General features: G+C 48.6%; 1 protein-coding gene across 1 annotated transcript in view; it reads left to right on the forward strand.

The window, feature by feature from the left end:
* LOC140389773 (intestinal-type alkaline phosphatase-like) overlaps positions 1-22,028 on the forward strand; it is a 71,181-nt gene that overhangs the window by 42,038 nt on the left and 7,115 nt on the right. The window contains exons 5-8 of the mRNA XM_072474286.1: positions 44-216; positions 8,306-8,440; positions 8,538-8,607; positions 20,788-20,922. Of these exons, the coding sequence (XP_072330387.1) occupies positions 44-216; positions 8,306-8,440; positions 8,538-8,607; positions 20,788-20,922 (513 nt within the window). The remainder of the gene's footprint in view (positions 1-43; positions 217-8,305; positions 8,441-8,537; positions 8,608-20,787; positions 20,923-22,028) is intronic.

The following is a 22,028-nucleotide window of genomic DNA, read 5'->3' on the forward strand; positions in this document are numbered from 1 at the left end:
TTAATCTACATTAGCTAATCTTTCAATTTGTATTTTTCCACAGGAAAGTCAGTAGGCATTGTGACAACCACCCGAGTTCAACATGCTTCTCCAGGTGCTAGTTACGCCCATGTTGCAGACAGGAATTGGTACAGCGATGCCAACTTGCCACCTGATGCACTTAAAGGTGGTTGCAAAGACATTGCTTTTCAGCTCGTACATAATACAGATATTGACGTAAGTTTTGTTTATTTTTATAAGGTTCAGAGGTTAGTTTTTTTTGTTCTTTCACAGGATGCGTGAGTCGCTGGCTCGGCCAGCATTTATTGTAAATTCCAAATTGCTCTCCATTATGAGTAACTTTGTTGAAGTGCTGCAGTCCATGTGGTACAGGTGTGCCATCAGTGTTCATTTTAAAATCACAGTGACTCTTAAGTCTGGCATTCTGAACAAAAGATTACTTTAATTAATTTGTTAATCCAATAATAAGTTTTGCTTGGACAACTAGTTAAACATTCTGTTTACTACTACTTTCCACACTTCTAATGCAATTTTAGCCTTTTGCTGAGGTTAACTTCATTTAATTATATGTCTCAACAGTGATCAAACCATTTGATAGAATCATAGAATTTACAGTGCAGAAGGAGGCCATTCGGCCCATGAACTCTTGGAAAGAGCACCCACCCAAGCCCACACCTCCACCCTATCCCCATAACCCAGTAACCCCATCCAACACTAAGTGCAATTTTGGACACTAAGGGCAATTTAGCATGGCCAATCCACCTAACCGGCACATCTTTGGACTGTGGGAGGAAACCGGAGCATCTGGAGGAAACCCACGCACACACGGGGAGAAGGTGCAGACTCCGCACAGGCAGTGACCCAAGCCGGGAATCGAACCTGGGACCCTGGAGCTGTGAAGCAATTGTGCTAACCACTATGATACCGTACTTCCAATATTTATTTGTGTTCTATTCCTCATTCATCCAGCTTCATAGGACTGTCATCGTATAACTCCATTCCTACTTGTCTGAATGCAGCCATTCATGTGGCGGTTTCCCAGCCCCACCACCACACTATCTTAATTGGGATTCCTTCAAAGATCTATGCCGGCAATTCTCATCCACCGCCCTCTGTATTGCTTTTCAGTGGAACCCTCTACAGGGACAGGGTCAATTTTCAATCTGTAAGAGAATGAGGCCCATCAATAACACTTCTATTCACTGCACCTGTGCTGTAGGTTCGTGGTCCGTTTGAGCCTCAACATAGTGTGGCTAAGTAACAGGAAAACCAAAGACATCGGGCAGGATTATGTGGTTGGACCCGCAGGTGGAATCTTCCGGTTAGTCGATGGCACACTCCACACAGTGGCAGAGGATGGGAACACCGGGAAACACCATTGACAGCAGCGGGACCGAAAGGTCTGGACAATGTCCAATGGTGGGCCTCCTCTGCCACGACAAAACATGCTGCACGGCGGGGGGGGGGGGGGGCTGCGGGGGCGGGGGAAGGGGGGGATCCTGCCCATCATCTTTGGTTTGATCACTCTCCTCACCTCCTCAGCTATTCTTTTGGGTTGAATAGTTAACAATCTCGACATACTATTAAACCATAAATTGAGTCATAAATTTCACATTGTATTCATGAGCCAGACTACATATTTCCATTTTAGCAACATTGGCAACCTCTATCTTTACCACAGTTCCTCTGCATTTTACGTACATTTTTTTCCTTGTTAGACTCCCAACCTCCACCCTCCATAGATCCCAACTTATCCTGTTCCATATTGGCCCAGCTTAAAACATCAAGAAAAACTCGGGTACACATATAATGATGCTACCCTCAAATGTCCTTGATCTTTTTTAGACTCAACATTGATAGCTGCATCTTAGCTCCATCCTTGCTCAAGAGCTGCATGTGCAAATTTCCTGCAATTGTGTTGGTGCAAGAATAAAGCTGAGAATTTTAGGTGCAGCAGGAAATTAAGATTTTTTTTCTAGAATTCTACTTTGATCTTTTGGGTGATTTTAAGATCACTGAAATTTGCAGCCATTTTTCTGTTTCTTTGAAAACGTTTATTGGCATGAGTCACGTTAAAAATGGAAAAATATTCATGATTATATGTTCTCTAAACCTGCTATTTTAGAGTTTGTGCTCCGAACTGTTGTTTTCCTCAAGTAATTTGTCCAAAATTGGCATAACAAACGCGCAAAAAAAGCAGAATTTTAAGTACAAATTGAATTCAGCACAATGGCATTTCTGTGATCTTTTGCACTAGTTTTAAAAACATCATGCTAGAAGCTGGTCCTGCCCACAAAACTGGCAATATCCCCAGGATGAATTAATCTAATTCAGCAAACTAACTGCGCCTGTTTGCTGACCTTTGAGAATGTTCTAAAAAAATTACGTGATTTAAATATTTATGAATTGCAGTTGTACCCCAATATATCGAGTAAATTGTCCTGTACGTTCTTGAATAGTCCTTTTTAACCATTTAAATTTTGGTTACTCACAAGGGGTGAATTGACGATGGCAATAGAGGCTAGGCAGGAATGTGGAGTTGAGGTTAAAATGAGATCAGCCACCACTCCCGCTTTCCCTGGCGGGGAGGGTGCAGACGAACAAGATGAACATACTGCCCAGGTTCCTCTTCCTGTTCAGATCCATACTACATCACCAAGGCCTTTTTCCAAGCAATAGACAAAATGATTGTGGTGTTTGTGTTTGTGGGGGGGGCGAGAGAGAGAATCCAAGAATCCCTAAACCAACACTGCAAAGGAGAAGAAGCATGGTAGGCCTGGCCCTCCTGAACTTGCAATAGTACCACTGGGTAACCACGGCCGAGAATGTGAGGGGAAGGGTGAAGGAACCAAACAAGGAATGTGTGAGGATGGAGGAGTCCTCCTACACAGGAACAACCCTCTGGGCCCTCGCCAAGACAGCACTTCCATCCCCCCCAGCAAAACACTCAACCAGCCCAGTGGTAGGCGCAACACTGAAAACCTGGAACCAGATAAAACAGCGCTTCTGTCTAACCGAGGTGTCCACCATGGCTCCCATCTGCGGCAACCACAGGTTTCCATCAGCCATGCTAGACGCCATCTTTAAGAGGTGAAGAAAGGATGGGGAGGACACTGACAGTTCGGGACTTTTACACAGGGGACAGATTAGCAACCCAGCTGACAGAGAGACTGGAACTACTGAACGGATAGGAACTCCGACATTTGCAATTCAAAACCTTTCTCCACAAGGAGACGGCAATGTACCCAAGGGCCCTGAGAGACACAGGGCGGCATTCTCCCCTACCCGGCGGGGCGGGGGGTCCCAGTGGGAAGGAGAGGCGTGAACCACTCCGGCGTCGGGCAGCCTCAAAGGTGCGGAATCCTCCGCACCTTCAGGGGCTAGGCCCGCCCCGGAGTGGTTGGCGCCCCACTGGCCGGCGGGAAAGGGGCTTGGAGCCGCGCTGAAGGGCCTCCGCTGGCCGGCGCGTGTCGGCGCATGCGTGGGAGCGCCAGCGCGTGCTGGCATCATCCCTGGGCATGCGCAGAGGGATTCGCTTCCGCACCGGGAATGGCGGAGGACCACGGCCTCTGGTGCGGAACAATAGAGTGCCTCCACGGCACAGGCCCGCCCGCGAATCGGTGGGCCCCGACCGCGGGCCAGGCCATTGTGGGTGCACCTCCCGGGGCCAGATCCCCCTGCAACCCCCCAAGAACCCCGGAGCCCGCCCGCGCAGCCAGGTCCCGCCGGTAAGGGACCTACTCTAATTTACAGCGGCGGGACTGGCAAAGAACTGGCGGGACTTCGGCCCATCGCGGGCCGGAGAATTCGGTCAGCCCCGGGGCCCATTGAGTTGCACCGGACCCTGCCATTCTCCGAGGCGGGTGGCGCGACTTACGGCGGGGCAATTTTTGGGGGGGCGTGGGAATTAGGAGGACGGCAGGGGCAGGATTCACGCCGACCCCCAGCGATTCTCCCACCCGGTGGGGTGTCGGAGAATCCTGCCCACAATGTTGAAGGAGTTACTGAACACGGACAGTCTGGGAAAGGGGATCTGCAGAGACATATACAAACGGCTTTTAGAAAGAACACGCTGCCCACGGGACGAAACAAAGGAAAAATGGGAGGACGCGATGGACGAAAGTAGGATGGGGACATCTGGAACGAAACACTGATCAGGACCAACTCCACCTCCTCCTGTGTAAGGCTAAGCCTCATGCAGCTGAAAGCGGTACACAGAGCACACCTGACAAGAACCTGAATCAGAAGGTACTTCCGGAGGTGGAGGACAAATGTGAATGGAGCCAGGAGGCCCGGCCATACATGCCCACACATTCTGGGCATGCTCAAGACTTGTTGGGTTCTGAACATCCTTCTTTGAGGCAATGTCAAGATTGTGGGGGTGAGGGTTAAGCCGTGCCGAGGTTGGAAGTCTTCAGGGTATCGGACCAGCCAGAAATTCATATCGGGAAGAGAACCAATGCCCTTGCCTTTGCTTCCCTGGTCGCCCGCCGGAAAATCCTGCTCAACTGGTGATCAGCAGCACCACCCACAGCTGCAAACTGGCTGGCAGACCTGTCAAAATGTCCCCACCTGGAGAAAATCAAGTACACCGTCTGAAGGTGGCTTCCACAAAGCGAGGGGGCCATTCACCAACCTGCTCCAAGACCTGTTCGAAACCAACAACTGATGGGGGGTTAGGGGAGATGCACAGGAGCCACCAGAATGAGAAGGGGGAAACTGGGGGGGGGGGGGGGGGGAAGAGAGACTGGAGGAAACACCAAGGGGGAGACCAGAGAGAGACTGACACAGGGACCAGAGGGCCCAACACAAGACACATAAAAAGAACCCCAAAAGGGACAACAGATGGGGTAGAGTGGGAAGGAAAGGAGGATGGCCGAGCAACAGGGAGAGGGAAGAGAGAAGGAGGACATTGCCCAAAAACAAACACTGCATCACCACCCACAGTGAAATAAAGAGCATAGGATAAGACCCGGAAATAGCGGAGGGGAGGGGCGAGGGTGGTGGTGGGGGTTGGGTGGCGCAATGCGGAAAAAGAACAACATGTAAACTGTAGCCACCTCATCCATCTTTATGTACAGTGTAAAAATGTAAACTTTAGTAAAAATATATTTTTAAAAATTAGTTCAGCCATGATTCTATTGAATGGTGCGGCAGGCTCGATGGGCCGAGTGGCCAATACTGCCCCTAATTTGGACGTTCGTATGTTTTTGGGCGCCCACTCAGTCAGAGGAACAATGGCCGTTGTTCGGTTCTGAGGCTGCTGGGGTGGAACTGGTACGGGATAACAGCTAAGGTCGTCCGTCTGGTATCGAGCGTTGACCTTGGACTCACGTGTTCTGGTGCAGCTGGTGGACAGGTCTCTCCACGGTGAGAGCCGGAGCCAAGAGAGCGATTCTCACTTGGGGGTTCCTTCTTATACCCAAAGGGGGCTTTGCGCGCTTTTGGGCGGGCCTTGGACTTGGCCCCAATCAATTGGGCCATTTCTTGATCGTTCCTATCGATTTCTTCCAATAAAGGGGTGGGCGCCCTGATGGCTGGGCGTGTCCTAGGTGGCCGTTGGCCTGCTTTGTTTCGGTCTCCTCTGGCGCCGGGGTGTCTGCCTTAGTATCGTTTACTTAAATGTTACTCTTTTGTCCCCGGAGATGGCCCATTAGTATGCTAATGGATTTGCAGTTTTGGTCTTGTCTGGGAGCTGCGGCACCAATAAACAGACAAACCCTGAACCTGCTTGTTTTCTCAGTATTTTCCATTTTCCCTGCAATCTTTGCAAAGTGTCCATTTTGTAATCGGGAAGTGGCCATCCCAGATGGCTACAATATGAGCTCCTCGCTAAAGGAGGTGGGGAACCCGAAACCATGTATAGCTAAATGTCTTTAATGTGAGTGGCACGGTAGTACAGTGGGTAGCATTGTTGCTTCACAGCTCCAGGGTCCCAGGTTCGATTCCCAGCTTGGGTCACTGTCTGTGCAGAGTCTGCACTTTCTCCCTGTGTTTCCATAGGTTTCCTCCGGATGCTCTGGTTTTCTTCCACAGTCCAAAGACATGCAGGTTAGGTGGATTGGCCATGCTAAATTGCCCTAAGTCACCAAAAAGGTTAGGTGGAGTTACTGGGCTACAGGGACAGGGTGGAGGTGTGGGCTTAAATAGGGTGCTCTGCCGGTGCAGACTCAATGGGCCCAATGGCCTCCTTCAGCACTGTAAAGTTTTCGATTCTATGAAAAGTCAGCCAGTTTGGGTACCGACATAGAGGAGACACCTGGCTGGGATCTTTTGTGCCGTGTAAGTAATAGTTATTGTAATAAAACTTTATTTTGTTCTACAACTCTGTGTGGATTCCCTTCGTGGTCCATGAAACAATACAGCTTGATTTTGATGGTTTGTGCAGATCTTGTATTTGTCAATATGTAAATGAGCTTAAATGGAAAGTTTTAAAACATTCTCAGACTGCCACAAGTTGGAATGGTTTCACTGATTGGGGAAGAGCAGAGTTTCAATTGTAAATTATTGACTAATCACAGATTGAACCAATAGTTGGCAAGCATTGTGCTAAATTACTAAAATACTGATCAGTATTAGGAAACAGCAAATTTACAGTTGTGCTGCACAAAAAAACAGAAGTTAATCAAATTAAAAATAAAGTTGTAATCTCACATGTAATAAAAAGTAATTACACCTTTATCAGTGTTGTTTGGTACCATAATATTATGCAAGAAAAATCAATCCAGTCTAATTGTTGGACTCTCAACTAGAAGAAAAAAAGATTTAAACAATGGAATTAAGGAAAGATTTCCAGTCTGCGCTATCCTTCACATTCACACATGAACTGACAAATACATGAAGATATTCAAACACTGAAACAGACCATTTGGCCCACAGGGTGGGTGCTGGTGTTACACAAGATGTAGCCCTAATCCCATCGAAGTTGCCTCCTTGGCTGATGTTAACAGCTCACTGGTACAATAATAAAACCAATTTGCCATGGCTGTGCCTGTGGCCGTATTCATTGCATTGCAGTACTTGTCGGATGTGGATTTTACCCCGATTTGGGTTATAGACAATTTTTAGGCCCTTGTTTTTGAAAAGCCATGTTTTATGTAAATGTACTTGCTAAATTACCTATAATTCACAGAATCACAAAATTGCTGCAATTGCGAGAACAATTGTCAAAAAATAATCTGAAAGAACTATTTGCATTTGTATAGCTCCTTGTGAGATTCTGCAGACGTGCTAAAGTAAAGGAAGGTTCTCCAAACAAAACTATTGTCCAGTCTGTTTTTGTTGTTGTCAGTTGAGGAGGATGTTGGACCAGATAGAATTCCAGCTCTTTAAATTGTGCCCTTGAGATCTCTGGCGCAAGTAGATGGTGCTCACTTTAAGACTACATCCTGTCTGAGACTCAATATCGGTATAGATAGTGTGATTAGATCATGAAGTATGGCTCAAACTCGGGCGGGATTGTCCGCCCCGTCAGCCGGCCAATGGGGTTCCCCATTGTGGACATCCCCACGCCTTCGGGAAATCCACGGGCGTGAGTGCGCTGCCGGCGAAACGGAGGATCCCGCCGATGGAGAATCCAGCTGATGATCTTCTTACTCAGAAGTGAGAGTGGTACTGATTTTGCCAAAAACAAAACTATCTTATGAAAGTAGATATCTGGTCTATTTATGTGAGAAAATGTATAATTTTGCAGGGCACTGTGCAGAGTAAATAAGGATGGTCTTTATCACATCAATATTAGCCCAGGATTACATTAAAATCCATAGAGGGCCTGTTCCTGTGCTGTATTGTTCATAATCCCTACATTGCAGAAGGAGGCCATTCAGCCCATTGAGTCTGCACCGACTCTGGAAAAGAGCACTCTACCGAGGCCCACTCCCTCGCCATATTGCCGTAACCCTGCATATTGATCATTGCCAATCCACCTATTCTGCACATCTTTGGACTGGGAGAGGAAACGAGCACCTGGAGGAAACCCACATAGACAAGGGGAAAAAGAGCACACTCCACACAGTCACCCAAGGCAGGAATCGAGCCCAGGCACCTGGCGCTGTGAGGCAGCCGTGCTAACCACTGTGCCACAGATTATTTTTTGTAGCTTCTGGACTCAGAACTATTTCTGTGAAACATAATGCCAGCCAACAGTACAACTTTTAATTGTAGATTGCACTGAGTTTAGCTAGTAAGGATCTCTGCACAATTCACTGAGTTAGATCAATGGTTCTGCAGCCTTTTAGTTGTTGACGGTTTAACTCAATTTAAAATTATTTTGAGGGAGTAACTGAATATTTGTTTATTTTTCTAGGTCATTCTTGGAGGAGGAAGAATATATATGACTCCTGAAGGGACTCCTGATCCCGAGTATCCTGACCTTGCCACACAAAATGGCATTCGGAAAGATAAAGTAAATCTGATTAATAAATGGCTGAGTGTCAGAAAGGTAATGACTGATAGTTTTCACAGCAGATCTTCATTGAATACTTTATCCAATAATTATGTGCAAATTTCACAAAGTGTTCCACTCTAATATTTTCCAGGACGCAAAGTATGTGTGGAACAAAGAGCAATTTGATGCTGTTGATGTAAAAACAACCAAATATCTAATGGGTAAGTCGACCAAAGGCCTTTGCAGCCCCATTTTAAAAAAATATATTTTTATTAGGAATTTTCCATTTTACAATAAATTTTACAACAAACCCACATTACCCACAGCAGATGATACACAGACCTAACATGACAAAAACCCCAAATAACCATACCCACCCCATCCACCAAGAGAAGAAAAAACAGCGGAAAAACAAAGAAAGGGCATTTGACAGGTACCTCACAGGAGTGGAGGTACCTTTTCAAAGTTCTGGAGAAGTTTGGTCCAGGGCCAAAATTGATTTCATGGGTACAGTTGTTGAGTAGGACCCCCTTGGCTAATGTTTCTACCAATTTCTTGGGTTTGGGGTATTTCCATTTGAATAGGGGGACTAGAGAGAGGTGTCTGATAACTCCCCTCCTATTTGCATTAGTGATTGAGCACTTACCAAAAGCCCTCAAGGCTATGGATAAGTGAAAGGGGATAAGGAGGGGAGGAGTGGAGCATAGGGTGTCCCTATATGCTGACAATATGCTGCTTTATGTTACGGCCCCGGTCCCCACCATGGATGATATAATGGAGCTATTGAGGAACTTTGGTTACAAGTTGAATCTGGAAAAGAGCGAGTGTTAACCCCCCCAGGAAGGGGGGCCGACTTGGGAGGTGTTGCCTTTTCGGTTGGCCAGCTCTAGCTTCAGGTTTCTGGGTGTCCGGCTGGCTCATGATAGGGCCCGGCTTCATAAGTTGAACTTTGCAAGTCTGGTGGACGAGGTTACGTCCTATCTGCAAAAGTGGGACAACCTTCACCTGTCCCTGGCAGGCAGAGTCCAGCCTATTAAAATGAATATTCTTCAAGGTTTTTTTTGTTTCAATGTCTTCCTATCATTCCCCATAAATCCTTTTTTGGGAGGGTTAATGGGTTAATTTCATCCTTTATATGGGCAGGCAAGATTCCGAGGATCCGTAAGGTAGTACTTCAAATGGATAGGCAGTCAGAGAGCCTAGCATTGCCGAATTTGCTTTGTTATTATTGGGTGGCTAATGCTGAGAAGGTGTTGGGGTGGCACAGTGATCCAGATTCTGTATGGGGACAGAATGAGGTGAGGTCATTTTGAGAATCTAGGGCGGAATACTCCAACCTCACACCGGGTCGGAGAATCGCCGGGGGCTGGCGTGAATCCCGCCCCCGCTGTGTCCCGAAGTCTCCGCCACCAGAGATTCGGCGGGAGCGGGAACTGCGCCGCGCCGGTCGGCAGGGGTGGGAATCGCACCGCACCGGTCGGCGGGCCCACCCCCGCCGATTCTCCGGCCCGCGATGGGCCGAAGTCCCGCTGCTGGAATGCCTGTCCCGCCAACATGGATTAAACCACCTTTTGAACGGCGGGACAAGGCGGCGCTGGAAGGCTCCGGGGCCCTGGGGGGGGGGCGATCTGGCCCCGGGGGGTGCCCCCACGGTGGCCTGGCCCGCGATTGGGGCCCACCGATCCGCGGGTGGGCCTGTGCCGTGGGGGCACTCTTTTTCTTACGCCGTCGCCATGGTCTTCACTATGGCAGAGGGGGAAGAGACCCCCTCCACTGCGCATGCGCGGGGATGACGTCGGCAGCCGCTGACGCTCCCGCGCATGCGCCGACCCGCGTAGACCTTTCGGCCCTGGCTGGCGTGGCGCCAAAGGCCTTACCCGCCAGCCGGTGGAGCGCAAACCACTCCGGCGCGGGCCTACAGCCTAGCCCATCAAGGTGAGGGCTTGGCTCCTAAAGGTGCGTAACGACGCCGGAGTGGTTCCCGCCATTCCATTATGCTGGAACATTCCGCCCCGCCGGGTAGGGGAGAATCCCATCCCTAGTCTGCGTGTGTTGGTGACAGCCTCGCTTCCGTTTTCCCCTCAAACCCAGTGGGTGTGTCTACCTTAATGATCTGGTGCACAATTCTCCCGAAACGGCGCGATGTCCGCCGACTGGCGCCCAAAACGGCGCCAATCAGACGGGCATCGCATCGTCCCAAAGGTGCGGAATGCTCTGCATCTTTGGCGGTCGAGCCCCAATATTGAGGGGCTAGGCCGACGCTGGAGGAATTTCCGCCCCGCCAGCTGGCGGAAACGGCCTTTGTTGCCCCGCCAGCTGGCGCGGAAATGACATCTCGGGGCGGCGCATGCGCGGGAGCGTCAGCGGCCGCTGACAGTTTCCCACGCATGCGCAGTGGAGGGGAGTCTCTTCCGCCTCTGCCATGGTGGAGACCGTGGCGGAGGCGGAAGGGAAAGAGTGCCTCCACGGCACAGGCCCGCCGGCGGATCGGTGGGCCCCGATCGCGGGCTAGGCCACCGTGGGGGCACCCTCCAGGGCCAGAACGCCCCGCGCCCCCCCAGGACCCCGGAGCCCGCCCATGCCGCCTTGTCCCGCCGTTCAAAAGATGGTTTAATCCACGCCGGCGGGACAGGCAATTTATCGGCGGGACTTCGGCCCATCCGGGCCGGAGAATCCAGCGGGGGGGGCCCGCCAACCGGCGCGGCCCGATTCCCGCCCCCGCCGAATATCCGGTGCCGGAGACTTCGGCAACCGGCGGGGGCGGGATTCACGCCAGCCCCCGGCGATTCTCCGACCCCCCCCGAAGACAATTCAGGCAGTATTTTAAGCTTGGATCCCTGTTGAAGTTTTCCCATATCTGAGAGAATCACTTATTTGAGCCGTCATGATTCAACGCCAGGTTCGGGGTGCGGGAAGGGAAAGGCTGGAGTGATTCGGGGATTTGCTTGGAGAAGGGTGGTTTGCCAGCTTGGAGAAATTCTTGTTCAGGTAGTTCCAGGGAAGGAATTTTGTATGGGTGGCCTTCTCAACATTTACGAGGCACCACAGACATCTCTGTTGGAAAGGACTCTTTCGTTGGCGGGGTCGGAGGAGGTAGCATGTCTGGTATTTATGGGCGAATTCTAACTGAGTATTCAGACTTTGTGGACGGGGTGAAGACAAAATGGGAATGGGTGCTGGGACCTATAATGGATGGTGAGGTGAGGAGTGAGACCCTTTGCAGGGTGAACCCCACGTCTTCATATGCGCAGCTTAGAAAATCACATCGCCCTTTACTCCTTTTGAAAAGGAGTTGGACCTCAGTTTGCTTGAGGCTTCAAGGTGAGTGAAACATACATAGCCTGCCTGCCAAAGCGCTTCACTGCTCCTGTTGCACTGCTGGTCACACTGCTGGGACAAAGCGATGCATGCCCTTCATCTCCATGCCGACCTTGTCTTTAAGGGCAAAATTGTGCTGTAGGATTCGTGCAGCCTCCACTTTGACTGATTCTGACCAGTACTGCGCCTGAGGTTGTGGACTGCAAGAGACTTCTGTTCCCGATGCTTGACCCTGTTGTCTGTGTAAACAATACTGTGCTGCGGGACTCGTGCAGTTTCTACTTTGACTGACTCGAAGTTCGACCAGCGGTGTTGTGCGAGGTGATGGTGGACTGATGAAGACAAGGGGAGCAATGGAGAAGTGGGCTGTGCAAGGTCTGTATGGGGAAGGATAAACATAAAGGGGCTCCATTTTTAAAAAAATATATATTTTATTCAAGATTTTTGGCCAAACATAACAGTACGTAGTGTTTCTTTTACACAACAATAAAGCAATATAAATAACAGTGGCCAGTTTTAAACAAATAAATAAATAATGTATAATCAAAAACAAAACTGAATGGCAACTGCCTTGTTCAAAATAAATACTCTCCAAAAATACAATCCAACAATCCAATATACAATTACCTATAACAAATACCTATACATATTATACATATACAATAACATCGCTGAGAGTCCGTTCGATTCCCCCCTCCCCCCTGGGTTGCTGCTGTTGTCTACTTCTTTTCCATTCCCTCTATCTTTCTGTGAGGTAATCGACGAACGGTTGCCACCGCCTGGTGAACCCCTGAGCCGAACCCCTTAACACGAACTTAATCCGTTCTAACTTTATAAACCCTGCCATGTCGTTTATCCAGGTCTCCACACCCGGGGGTTTGGCTTCCTTCCACATTAACAATATCCTGCGCCAGGCTACTAGGGACGCAAAGGCCAACACGTCAGCCTCTCTCGCCTCCTGCACTCCCGGCTCTTCTGCAACCCCAAATATAGCCAACCCCCAGCTTGGTTCGACCCGAACCCCCACCACCTTCGAAAGCACCTTTGCCACCCCCACCCAGAACCCCTGTAGTGCCGGGCATGACCAGAACATGTGGGTGTGATTCGCTGGGCCTCTCGAGCATCTCGCACACCTATCCTCTACCCCAAAAAATTTACTAAGCCGTGCTCCAGTCATATGCGCCCTGTATAACACCTTGAATTGTATCAGGCTTAGCCTGGCACACGAGGACGATGAGTTTACCCTACGTAGGGCATCAGCCCACAGCCCCTCCTCAATCTCCTCCCCCAGTTCTTCTTCCCATTTCCCTTTCAGCTCATCTACCATGATCTCCCCCTCGTCCCTCATTTCCCTGTATATGTCCGACACCTTACCATCCCCAACCCATGTCTCTGAGATCACTCTATCCTGCACCTCCTGCGTCGGGAGCTGCGGGAATTCCCTCACCTGTTGCCTCGCAAAAGCCCTCAATTGCATGTACCGAAATGCATTCCCTTGGGGCAACCCATATTTTTTCGTCAGCGCTCCCAGACTCGCAAACGTCCCATCTACAAACAGATCTCTCAGTTATACTACCCCAGCTCTTTGCCATGCTCCAAATCCCCCATCCATTCTCCCCGGAACGAACCTATGATTGTTTCTTTTCGGGGACCGCACCGAAGCTCCCGTCCTTCCCCTATGCCGTCTCCACTGCCCCCAAATTTTCAATGTAGCCACCACCACCGGGCTTGTGGTGTATTTCTTTGGTGAGAACGGCAACGGTGCCGTCACCATTGCTTGCAGGCTAGTCCCCCTGCAGGACGACCTCTCCAATCTCTTCCACGCCGCTCCCTCCCCTTCTCCCATCCACTTACACACCATTGAAACATTGGCGGCCCAGTAGTACTCACTTAGGCTCGGTAGTGCCAGCCCCCCCCTGTCCCTACTACGCTGCAAGAATCCCCCCCTCACTCTCGGGGTCTTCCCAGCCCACACAAAACTCATAATACTCGTCTCGATTCTTTTGAAAAAAGCCTTCGTGATCACCACCGGGAGGCACTGAAACACAAAAAGGAATCTCGGGAGGACCACCATTTTAACCGCCTGTACCCGACCTGCCAATGACAGGGACACCATGTCCCATCTCTTAAAGTCCTTCTCCATCTGTTCCACCAACTGTGTTAAATTAAGCCTGTGTAATGTACCCCAATTCTTGGCTATCTGGATCCCCAAGTAGCGAAAGTCCCTTGTTACCTTCCTCAACGGTAAATCCTCTATCTCTCTGCTCTGCTCCCCTGGATGCACCACAAACAACTCACTTTTCCCCATGTTCAGTTTATACCCTGAAAAATCCCCAAACTCCCCAAGTATCCGCATTATCTCTGGCATCCCCTCCGCCGGGTCCGCCACATATAACAACAAATCATCCGCATACAGAGATACCCGGTGTTCTTCTCCCCCCCTGAGTACTCCCCTCCACTTCTTGGAACCCCTCAATGCTATGGCCAGGGGCTCAATCGCCAGTGCAAACAGTAACGGGGACAGAGGACATCCCTGCCTCGTCCCTCTATGGAGCCGAAAATACGCAGACCCCCGTCCATTCGTGACCACGCTCGCCATCGGGGCCCTATACAGCAACTGTACCCACCTGATATACCCATCCCCAAAACCAAATCTCCTCAGCACCTCCCACAAATAATCCCACTCCACTCTATCAAATGCTTTCTCGGCATCCATCGCCACCACTATCTCCGCTTCCCCCTCTGGTGGGGGCATCATCATTACCCCTAGCAGCCTCCGTATATTTGTATTCAGCTGTCTCCCCTTCACAAACCCAGTTTGGTCCTCATGAACCACCCCCGGGACACAATCCTCTATCCTCATTGCCATTACCTTGGCCAGAATCTTAGCGTCCACATTCAGGAGGGAAATGGGCCTGTAGGACCCGCATTGCAGCGGGTCTTTTTCCTTCTTTAAGAGGAGCGATATCGTTGCCTCTGACATAGTCGGGGGCAGCTGCCCCCTTTCCCTCGCCTCATTAAAGGTTCTCATCAGTAGCGGGGCCAGCAAGTCCATATATTTCCTATAGAATTCAACTGGGAATCCGTCTGGTCCCGGGGCCTTCCCCGCCTGCATGCTCCCAATCCCTTTCACCACTTCCTCCATCTCAATCTGTGCTCCCAGTCCCACCCTCTCCTGCTCCTCCACCTTAGGAAATTCCAGCTGATCCAGAAAGCACATCATTCTCTCCTTCCCATCTGGGGGCTGAGCTTCATATAATCTTTCGTAAAATGCCTTGAACACTCCATTCACTCTCTCCGCACCCCGCTCCATCTCTCCCTCCTCATCTCTCACCCCCCCTATCTCCCTCGTTGCTCCCCTTTTCCTCAGTTGGTGGGCCAGCAACCTGCTCGCCTTCTCCCCGTATTCGTACTGTACACTCTGTGTCTTCCTCCATTGTGCCTCTGCATTACCCGTAGTCAACAAGTCAAATTCTACATGTAGCCTTTGCCTTTCCCTGTACAGTCCCTCCTCCGGTGCCTCCGCATATTGTCTGTCCACCCTCAGAAGTTCTTTCAACAACCGCTCCCTTTCCCTACCCTCCTGCTTTCCTTTATGTGCCCTAATAGATATCAGCTCCCCTCTAACCACTGCCTTCAACGCCTCCCAGACCACTCCCACCTGTACCTCCCCATTATCATTGAGTTCCAAGTACCTTTCAATACACTCCCTCACCCTTAATCACACCCCCTCATCTGCCAATAATCCCATGTCCATTCTCCAGGGTGGACGCTGTTGTTTTTCTTCCCCTATCTCCAGGTCCACCCAATGTGGAGCATGATCCGAAATGGCTATAGCCGTGTACTCCGTCCCCGTCACCTTTGGGATCAGTGCCCTTCCCAAAACAAAAAAATCTATTCGTGAATAAACTTTGTGGACAGAGGAGAAAAACGAAAACTCCTTACTCCTAGGTCTACTAAATCTCCAGGGGTCTACTCCTCCCATCTGCTCCATAAAGTCCTTAAGAACCCTAGCTGCAGCCGGCCTCCTTCCGGTCCTGGACCTCGATCTGTCCAGCCCTGGGTCCAGCACCGTATTAAAATCTCCACCCATTACCAACTTCCCCACTTCTAGGTCCGGGATTCGTCCTAACATACGCCTCATAAAGTTGGCATCATCCCAGTTCGGGGCATACACGTTCACTAATACCACCGCCTCCCCTTGCAATTTGCCACTCACCATCACATATCTGCCCCCACTATCCGCCACTATAGTCTTTGCCTCAAACATTACCCGCTTCCCCACTAATATGGCCACCCCCCTGTTTTTTGCGTCTAGCCCCGAAAGAAACGCCTGCCCCACCCATCCTTTGTGTTGTCTGACCTGGTCTATCAGCTTCAGATGCGTCTCCTGAAGCATAACCACATCTGCCTTAAGTTTCTTTAGGTGTGCGAGTACCCGTGCCCTCTTAATCGGCCCATTCAGCCCTCTCACATTCCACGTGATCAACCGGGTTGGGGGGCTCTTTAACCCCCCCCCCCCTTGATGACTAGCCATCTCCTTTTTCAATCCAGCTCCTCACCCGGTTCCCACGTAGCCGTATCTCCCTCAAGCGGCGCCCCCCCCGCCCCGACCCCCCCCCCCCCATACCAGCTCCCCCTTCTCCCCAGAAGCAGCAACCCTGTTAACCACCCCTCCCACCCCCCCACTAGATCCCAAACTAGCGTAATTGCACCCCCCATGTTGCTCCCAGAAGTCAGCAAACTCTGGCCGACCTCGGCTTCCCCCCGTGACCTCGGCTCACACTGTGCGAGGCCCCCTCCTTCTTGCTTCCCTGTTCCCGCTGTGATTACCATAGCGTGGGAACAAAGTCCGCGCTTCCCTTTTGGCCCCGCCCCCAATGGCCGGCGCCCTCAGCTCCTCATCCTCCCTCCCCCCCTCCCCCACGACATGGGGAAGAGAGAAAAGTTACAGGGTCGCAGGATTAACAACTTGGGAAGTCATCTCTTCCCTCTTTCCCCCCCATCACTCCACATATTCACCCCCCCACCTTGTCCCAAACGTTCTTTTTATGGCCCGCTCACTCCAGTTTCTCCTCGACAATAAATGTCCACGCCTCATCTGCCGTTTCGAAGTAGTGGTGTTTCCCTTGATATGTGACCCACAGTCTTGCCGGTTGCAGCATTCCAAATTTAATCTTCTGTTTGTGCAGCACCGCCTTGGCCCGATTAAAGCTTGCCCTCCTTCTCGCCACCTCCGCACTCCAATTTTGATATACGCGGATCACCGCGTTCTCCCACCTACTGCTCCGAGTTTTCTTTGCCCATCTGAGGACCATCTCTCTGTCCTTATATCGGAGAAATCTCACCACTATGGCTCGAGGAATTTCTCCAGCCCTCGGTCTTCACGCCATAACTCGATAGGCTCCCTCCACCTCCAGCGGACCTGTCGGGGCCTCCGATCCCATTAACGAGTGCAGCATCGTGCTCACATATGCCCCGACGTCCACCCCTTCTACACTTTCGGGAAGACCAAGAATCCTTAAATTCTTCCTCCTCGCATTATTCTCCAGCACCTCCAGCCTTTCCACACATCTTTTGTGTTGTGCCTCGTGCATCTCCGTTTTCACCACCAGGCCCTGTATGTCGTCCTCATTCTAAGCAGCCTTTGCCTTCACAACCCGAAGCTCCTGTTCTTGGGTCTTTTGCTTTTCCTTTAGCCCCTCAATCGCTTGTAATATCGGGGCCAATAGCTCCTTCTTCATCTCCTTTTTGAGTTCTTCCACGCAACGCCGCAGGAACTCTTGTTGGTCAGGGCCCCATATTAAACTGCCTCCTTCCGACGCCATCTTGCTTTGTGCCTGCCTTCCTGGCCGCTGCTCTAGAGGATCCACTGCAATCCGGCCACTTTCCTCTCTTTTTTCCATCCGTGTCCAGGGGGGATTCCCTTCTGGATTACAGCACAGTGTTTTTTGCCGTTAAAATTGCCGTTGGGGCTCCTATCAAGAGCCCAAAAGTCCGTTCCACCGGGAGCTGCCGAAACGTGCGACCTAGCTGGTCATCGCCGCACCCAGAACATAAAGGGGCTCCATGACCAACAAATGTAACACAGTTAAGATCATTCCTAGGATTAGTTAACTACAATAGGAAATTCATCCTGAATCTAGCAACCCTACTCAAACCATTACATACTTTATCGTGCGTGAGACAAGCTTGACAATGGACACTGGAATCATAGAATCATAGAATTTACAGTGCAGAAGGAGGCCATTCGGAATATCGAGTCTGCACCAACCCTTAGAAAGAGCACCCTACTTAAGCCCAAGCCTCCACCCTATCCCCGTAACTCGGGGAGAACATACAGACTCCGCACAGACAGTGACCCAAGTCGGGAATCAAACCTGGGAACCTGGAGCTGTGAATCAACTCTGCTAACCACTGTGCTACCTTGCTGCCCCGTGGAAAGACCAATAGCATGCTCACGCATCTATAATTTGCACCATTCAGGATAAGCTCTGCAATCCATCATTCAATTTCCAGATTTATCGATATCCGCTCCGTAACTTTGTGATACCGAGGAAGCAGCCTTTACTGCCATGAGTGAAGGAGGAGGAGGGCGAGTCGGAGCAGCTTTACTGATAATGACTCCAGTGGCCAGAGTTCTCTGACCAAGTTCAGCTGGGAGTGCTTCACATGAATCATTCCTCCCAAACCTAATACACAAACAGTCCTGCAATCCTTAGCACCGTAGTCCTTAATACTACCATCTAATTGCTTTCCTTCACTCTTGCACCCACTTTATTACAAATAATAATATAAACCCCAAATACAGAAAGAGAATTTTAAAATTCTATATGTAATAATAGCCAACAGAAAAATTAGCAATAATCTTTGGGTAATTCTTTACTGTCTGTCTTGTATGCTTGATTACCTAGCCTGATATTTCAATAAAGTGGAATGGTGAAGATTTAAAGACATTTTTCAGGATTCTTGACACATCTGTATTCCATTGAGAGTTTAAAAATTCCACAACACGTGAGATCTATCTTTGACTAACTAAAGAGAGTATTATAATCAAAGATTATTGTCAGGAAAAGTAGTAAGCCTGAGGGTTTGGTAGAGTTTTAAATCGCAACAAAAGATTACCAAAATAATTATAGGAGGAAACAGAAAATTAGAGTAAACAAAGGCTTCCACAAATATGTAAAAAGGAAAGAAAGTAACAAAAGCAAATGCACTTCGCTCAAAGGATGAGATGGGAGGAATTTATATGAGGTATAAGATGGTATGGACATTAGATATATATTTTGTGCCTTGTTTCACATTAGGGGATATCAAATGTCTAGCAGAAATAGTAGGGTCTACTGAGAGTAAGGAACTGAAAGTAATTCATATGAGTAAAGAAAAGGGACTGAAAGCTGACAAATCCCTGGAGCTGATGGCCTAGGGTTCGAAAATGTAGTGGATATACTGGTTGTGATCCTGCAAAATTCCAGTGGATCAGAAGGTAGTAAATGTAACACCTCTATTCAAAAAAGGCGAGAATTGGGAAAACGGCAAACGTCATCAGTCTGGGAAAAGGACCAACTGTTGTTAAGAAACTATAACAGAGCACTTAGAAAACCATAATATGATTGGGCAAAGTAAACATGATTTGATAAAAGGAAAATTTTGTTTTACAAATCTATTAGAGAATGCAAATAGTCAAGTGGGTAAAGGAGAACCATGGGATGTTGTATATTTGGATGTTCAAAAGATATTTGACGAAGTGCCATACAAAAGGTTGTTTTACGAGATAAGGACTTATGGTGTTAGAGGTAGTATATTTGCATATATGGTCAAAGGACAAAAAAAATAATGATTAGGAATAGATGGGTCATTTTCAGTTTGGTGGGCTGTTACTAATGAAGTGGCACAAGAATCTGTTCTTGAGCCTCAACCATTTATAATCTCTATCACTGAATTAGATGAAGGGACTGAGTGTAATGTATCCAAATTTGATGATACAAAGCTGGGTGGGGCAGTAAGCTGCAAGGATGGCACAAAGGGCTGAATTTTCCTGGCTCTGTTTATTTCGAACATTAGGACAATGTTTGAGACACAAACTCTGTGTCAGGACAAACAATTAGGAGCCTGTCTTTATTCTTTCCTTCTGCCCTCCATAGAGATCAAAATTACATTTTGTCTGAGGCAGGATTTCTAATTAAACAGACCATAGTATATTCTAGAGAAGCTCATCAGGGTGGATCATTTAAGATCCCCATAGGATCAGTGGGAGAAGGCTGTGTCCACTGAGGAAGCTAAGGGGCTTCAGCTTGGTGAGCTCTCCTCAAGGCTGGAGGCAGAGGGCACCTTCTTCTACCAGGCAGGCATGGCTGGAGGTGGTCAAGGAAGTGAGCAGCAGGAGTATGCCCCTCTGACCTGGAAACAGTGGACCAGGAGGATCTGGGACATTGGGAGAGCATGACAGGTGAGTGGCATGACACTGTCAGGTACCAAACCCCTCACTCTGAATGCACAGCATTCTCCTAAACAGCACGTCTCGGGTCAAGACAACTTCAGCTCCACTCAGTACACTTGATGCAGACACATCCATTCCCATCTGAACAGCCAACAATGACCTTCATTGGGGGGGCTATGCAGGGGACAATGGGCCTCCAGTAACAAAATCTGTTGACCACTGACAATGTGTCCAGCTGGTCAACTAGGAAGGCAAGAGGATGAAAATGTCAGAAGCTACCTGCCAAGACAGGCTGAGCCACTGGTACTCGCACCTGTCCGATTAGCTGGACCCTAATGGGGTTCACCTCCTTGTGCCTGCATCTCCATGGTCATCCCCTCTGCACTGTGGAGGTCCATGTGGCTGTGAAAAAAGCATCTGCAGTTCCCAGGCATTTGTAGGTCTATGCCAAAAGGGCCACAAAATGGGATGAGCTTAATTGCTCTTACACTGTGAGGGTCAAATGGCTTTTTTCTGTGCGATAACCATTCCATGACTCTATGTATTAAGACCTTAGCTGTGCACTGATTAGCATTTTACAGACAAAGTTTTCCCCACAAATAACAAAGTAACGAATAATTGACATATCTTATTTTATTTTTAGGTTTATTTGAACCCAAGGATATGAAATATGAGTTAAATCGGAATAAGACATTGGATCCTTCTATTGTTGAAATGACTGAAAAAGCCATTAAAATTCTTCGTAAGAATCCCAAAGGATTTTTCCTGTTTGTTGAAGATAAGTACTTTAAACCTTCGTTAGATTTGATTTAAAAATTGTGCCTTATAGTTTTCCAGAAATAATTGCACAATGTTCGAAGTATTTTTGCTCTTTACATCTTTGGAGTTGAAGTAACCATTGGAGGATGAATCATTGTTCACTATCAGTCTGGCAGTTAATACTTCTAAATTAATATCAGTAGTTGATAATGCAATGAATATTGGCATTATTAATGGCTGATTGAACTTATTTTCATGGTTATATATTTACGTGCCAGTGCCTGGTAATAATTGTATTTATCAATCCGTTTAGTATGAGTTGGAATACTGTTCTATCACCATTGGGACCTGGAGTTGAATCTAGCTCAACCAAATAAGATGAAAGTCTACTAATTCTCATGATGTATGGTGTGAATTCACAACATAAATATTGCACAAAATTGGCAATGTCATCCCCAAGAGCTGATTATGGTTGGCAAGGTTACAATTGTAGTGTACAGCAAGCCACAGTAAACAACACTTTAGAGCAGAAAGTTTGAGTATTTCTTCGCCCGAGCCAAGAGCACAGTAGCCATTTATCACCCTGTTGTTGCTGCCTGTGCTGAGATCAGGTAATTCAACACAATCCTGTGATTGAAGCTGGAACCCTCACTTTTAAAATCCTGCACATTACCACAACTCAGAAAATTTGCCTATCTAGAAAGACTGAACATGTTGGAACTCTTAACTATTGAAAAGAGAGGCTGAGGGATGATTGGAAATAAATCTTTAATAAAACCTTTTGACAGGATAGGCATAGAGAAAATGTTTCCACTTGTGGAGGAGTCCAAAACTAAGAGCCAAAAATATCAGATGGTCACGAATAGATGAAATGGGGATTTCAGGAGTGTCTTTACCCAGAGATTGGTTAGAGTGTGGAACACGCTAGTAGATGGAACAGTTGAAGTGAATAGCTTGCATGCATTTAAGGGAAAGCTAGATAAACATGTGGGGAGAAAGGAATGGAAGGTCATGATGCAAGGGCTAGATTGAGAGTTTTGATTAAGGGAAACTTTTTGAGGATGGAATTTTTTTCTTGAGTTTAACCAGTTGCTGAGTCTGAGCAAATGTTGTTCATGAGTACTA

This window comes from Scyliorhinus torazame, chromosome 14 (genome assembly GCF_047496885.1).
Source record: "Scyliorhinus torazame isolate Kashiwa2021f chromosome 14, sScyTor2.1, whole genome shotgun sequence".
Taxonomy (NCBI): domain Eukaryota; kingdom Metazoa; phylum Chordata; class Chondrichthyes; order Carcharhiniformes; family Scyliorhinidae; genus Scyliorhinus; species Scyliorhinus torazame.